Below are 4,766 nucleotides of genomic sequence, written 5' to 3'. Positions count from 1 at the left end.
CAGGAGAACCAGCCCAAGATGTTAACCCAGTCTAATGGGAGGAAAGACAGCCAGCAGAAGAGCCTCACTCCAGCTCAGTCAACCTGGTTTTGGGCAAGAGGGTGATGTTTGTTTCCAAGTCCCCTGAAATTCTCCTTTTATAAGGTGTACTGGACTGTGCCCACATCTGACCTCCCAGCCGGCCTTCTCACAGATAGGAAAGATGGAATACAATTTCTATTTTCTCTATCCCAGGGACAAGTGCATTTCATTTGAGGCTGGTGATGGCAAAAAAAGCCCTGTTTGCTGGCTACCCTTCAGAAAACCTATTACTTGGAAAAATTCCAGGAATGCTATTGCTCATCTGAAAAACTCTAGCACAGACGTAAAGTGCTCAGCCTCCTCTCCTCACACAAAATGCCCTGGGAAGAGAGGAGTGAAGTCAGAAGGATAAGAGCTGCACTTCAGGTCACTACGCACTGGAGAGATGCACAGAACTCTTACTGTAACCAGCAGAGCTTCTATTTATAACTCCTCAATTTCTCCCTACCATCTTACTGGAAATCTGGATCTGACTAACTTCTGCTTAAGCTCTGCTTTCAAAAACTCTTCTTTCACCATGAAACTAATCCTCACTAAGTATCTCAAAAAACAACCTATGCAGAAATACTATATATATTATACATACAAATACACACTACCAGATGTTCTTTCCAGGTGGTAACTGGAAATAATGCAAAGGTTAAAGCCCTACAGAATATTGGCATGACAGCAAAGCCTCCTGAGCTTTGGTTGGTAGGGACCTGTGGAGTCTGTTTGTTTTACCAACTGTTCTAAATGAATGAACATCTCTGCTGCCTTGATAGGAGAGGGGGTTTTGTATGAAAAACACTCTGCTAGCTTAAAGCTCAGCAGCCAGACCCCAAGGATTGTCTCCAAACCACAGCTGCAGCCTTCACATGCGACATGAGCACAGCGAGTTAACACCGCCTCAGTTTGCCCCTCTTTGTGCAAAAGGATGTGGTTCTTGATTAGCACGTGAAAAAATTTATTTTAGAAACCTGACTCAAAGTATTTGGGCATCTAATCTCAGCAAAATCCGTGAGATTTGAGTGGGAATGGCCAAGTATATTGCAGCAGAACACCAAAACCCCCGAGGAGCTGGAATGCGTTGTCACGATCCCGCTCGCCTTGGAGGGGAATGGCAGCTCTGTGGGTGCAGCTGCTCGTGGCCTGCAGAACCAGGCCATTCCCTCACTGAACACAGGATTTAGCACACAACACAAGGGGGGAACATTTGATTTCCAGTGTTTCTTTTCCAGCCAAATCTGAAGTGGACATTACTGATTACTTTGAAAAGCATGTGTTTCAATGAGCCAATGCAGACCCAGGCCCTTGAGAACCTAAAAAAAAATTCCGGTGAGCAAAGGCCGGAATAACTCCGTCCACAAACCCAGGATACCTCAATCTGCTTCTCTTCTGCTGCTTTGACTGATCTCCCATTTTACTGCTGGCCATTCTCTATCCTCCCTGATCATCGTTTTCCCTGGCTTCCTCTCCCTTCTAGCCTACCCAGCACAGCCCAAATCTACCCCTCCATTTATGTTCTCACTCCACTCCTCCCTGCCAGCCTCCAAACCCTGCTCTCTCCTACGACCCTGCTCCCCTTTTCAAACAAACTTTGGTTTTGAAGGGAGGACCTACACAACTTCTTCCTAGCATCCATTCTGTTGAGGCTTGTACAGGACAGAGTTACACGGTTTGTTTCCTCACTTAACCAGCTCCCCACAACCCCAAAAATACTGTGGTACAGAGACAAAGGTTGTCTGCCCACTGCAGTCCTTCCATTTACCCCATGCCCCACTTATTCAAGCCGGGATGTCCCCAGGGCAGTGGCTGTGGGATGTCTCAGGTGCTCCAAAGGTGCAATCCCAGCTCAGCCCAGGCTACAGCTCCCAGCACTGCCCACCCCAAGGCTGGGGACACCAGGCTGAGCACCATTAATCCCCATGTCCAGTGTTCCTCTCCAACCACCATGAAACATCAACATTCCCCCTCAGCACAAACATAAATAGGATGCACGTGACAGTAGGAAACACTCTGAAATGTTATGAGGGTATTAAAACTGCTGGGTATTTTTATTATATCCCATTAAAAATGCCATCTCCAACATTTATTCTAACACAAAAGTGACCCGATATCCCTCCAGTCAGGATCATAACTTCCCACTCCACATACTGGTTTCACATAGCAGATTTGATATGTGATTTCCAGAATTTTTAAAAGAGTTTAAAAGACAGCAAAGAGGTTTTCCCCAGAAATGACTCCAGAAGCTGATTCCCAAATCCATCTCTATTACTAAATTACCTTAAAAATGATACTTTCAGTGAAGTGCAAATTAATGAGTTTGAAACAATTTATCTGAGGAGGCAATATAGAAGTAAGTGTAGTTACATGAATGATCCTCCTGACACCTATTTCTCCCTGATATTTGTAAAAAGATAACTTTTTCCTGTTAAAATCATCTACTGACAAAGTTAGGTAATATACCCTTGGAAACAACAAGCCTGATACCATTGTTTAACAACAACCAAAATGTACATACATTTGTATGATCATTTAAATGAGGAAGGCAGACATTTGCTGTTACTGAAAAACGGGAGATAATTTTGTGCATCAAAAAGGGCATTACAAAATGGCAGTTCTCCCACTAGTATTTCTGTAAGAGTTAACACCCAGAATATGCATCAGATGATAAACGAGCTAACTACATTTCTTACACTACAGTACATTTATTACATTATAATACACTAATTAAATTTCAGAGCAGGGCTTGCCATCTTTTACACGGGTTAGGAACCGAGAGGCAGAGAAAGGCAGCAAGGCACGCACAGCAGAGCACAGTTGTAAGAGTTGCTGCTGAAGCAAACTTTCCACTGAGTTGGAAATCTGCTTCAGAGACGCAGCCGCTCGCACAATGTGCAGAGAGCAGCCAGCTGCTCCTACCAACGCAGCAAATGATTAAGTGCTTCTTTTAACTGCACCACTCTTCAGAGCACTCCAAGCTAAGCCAGCAAACAGGCAGTTGCATTATCTGGAGCATTATTTTAGAGGTAAACCTCGCAGAAGCTGCTTTCCCACCACACAATAGCACTGCAGCAGCAGGCTGCGGATAAAGGCTCTTTGTGCGCGGCAGAACGGTAAGTGCAGCACTAATAACGCTGTAATTATCAGCTGAAGAGTGCTATCAAAAATGCCAAATATTTGCATCCCCCAAACAGGAACGTGGACTGAAATCCCAGGAAGTGTCGATACCATCAATATATACAACTTTGCAGGTCAGAACTCACAGTCCTTGCCCTTGTTTTTGACAAGCACGAAGAACAAAAACCTGTGGGAACCCATCAAACTGAGTGATTCAGACACAGCTAATTGAGTTAGACATGCTGCTCACTCTGCCTTCCAGAAGCATTGCACATTACAACGGCTTCCCAAGCTGCTGCCATGCTCCAGCTGTTGATACCGTGGCCTTTGTGGCACCATATTAAGCAGCACAGACTCACGCCCTTTGCAGATCCCGCTGAACACATCCCTTCCTAAACGCCTGTTCTGCCCGTCCCCTTCCCACACACACCTTCTGCACAGCCCTTGTAAAACAACAACTGCCCCACAAACACTCACAATGACAAAAGCACCATGCAAACAGCATATTCCTTATTCTGTAGCTAAGCATTAATGTACAACAAGAAAAGCGGCTTCCATTTCTTTTTGAGGAACTTCTGATCACACCTCCCCTTATCCACCTAGATCATAAAGCTGCGAGCCATGAGCCTTTATTATTACTTTAAAAGCACTCTGAATACCTTGTCTTGTCCTACAGTCACCAGAATGCCTACCCAGCAACAATCACCAGTCTGGAATTAATAAATCCAAGGTATGAAGCAGTGGGAAACTTCATAAGCAAGCAGCTGGAAAGGGAAAATTCCCTTACTTTCCATGTATCCAAGCATTAGCGGATGAATCCTCACACAAATTTTTTCCTAGTAGCAGCTGAATTTTAGACCTTTTTGCTACAGCAGAGCTGTCCTTCACACTCATTGGTTGTTCAGAGCATGAGGTTCAACATCCTCTTTCGACCGTCTCTAGCAACAGATGGCTACTGGATTCCACTTTTAACTATAAGGAAGGAAACTGAAGGGACGTTCCTCTTTTGTAGCATCTCTGGAAGCGTTCACCAGACATATATCCTTTAAAACACCCCCTTCCCGCCTTCCCCCCCGCAAAAAACCCCAACCCAAAAAAAAACCCCAGAAAACCCAAACAACTCTAGACAAAAATCTCATCTGGCTTTTCTTAGAAAGACTGCAACTTCTCCCTGCACATCATAAAACACAGTGTTATTTTCTAGGATTTGGAGATTGCAACTGTTGCCCCAAATGTCTCAGCAGTGACAGATATCAGACATCACCCCCTTGGAACCGACAGACTGGCAGGCTCGGGGGGAGAAAACACCCAGCCACGCCACACCGCCTGTCTACAGAGAGAACCGTGATGTCCTACATTATTACTCCTTGGAAACCCCCATTCCAGCTTAAAAGGCTCCCTCCAAAAGCAAACTCCTCAAAGTCAATTTGGAGTTCGAACAACCACGCTCTGATGTCCTGGGCTTTTGCCTCGCCGCTGGTAACAGCAGCAGCTCCGACTGAAACTTGGCTGCCGAGGCACAAGCCCGAGCAGGACCCAGTTCCCTCTTCCGCGCTCAGCGGGAAGCGCCGCGCTCCTTCCCC

General features: G+C 45.4%; 1 protein-coding gene across 2 annotated transcripts in view; it reads right to left on the bottom strand.

Moving 5' to 3' along the window:
- Window positions 1-4,252, bottom strand: part of RGS10 (regulator of G-protein signaling 10) — a 23,822-nt gene extending 19,570 nt beyond the window's left edge. Inside the window, exon 1 of one of the 2 annotated variants that reach the window (XM_017746861.1) lies at window positions 3,971-4,252. In XM_017746861.1, the coding sequence (XP_017602350.1) occupies window positions 3,971-3,989 (19 nt within the window). In that variant the 5' untranslated portion in view covers window positions 3,990-4,252. The remainder of the gene's footprint in view (window positions 1-3,970) is intronic. The other variant, XM_008643181.2, reaches the window with a different exon arrangement.
- Window positions 4,253-4,766: the final 514 nt, after the last annotated feature.

The sequence above is a fragment of the Corvus brachyrhynchos genome, unplaced genomic scaffold, assembly GCF_000691975.1.
Source record: "Corvus brachyrhynchos isolate BGI_N302 unplaced genomic scaffold, ASM69197v1 scaffold319, whole genome shotgun sequence".
NCBI classification, from domain to species: domain Eukaryota; kingdom Metazoa; phylum Chordata; class Aves; order Passeriformes; family Corvidae; genus Corvus; species Corvus brachyrhynchos.
Note: the sequence above shows the minus strand (reverse complement) of the source record. Positions and strands in the feature narration are given on the sequence as shown.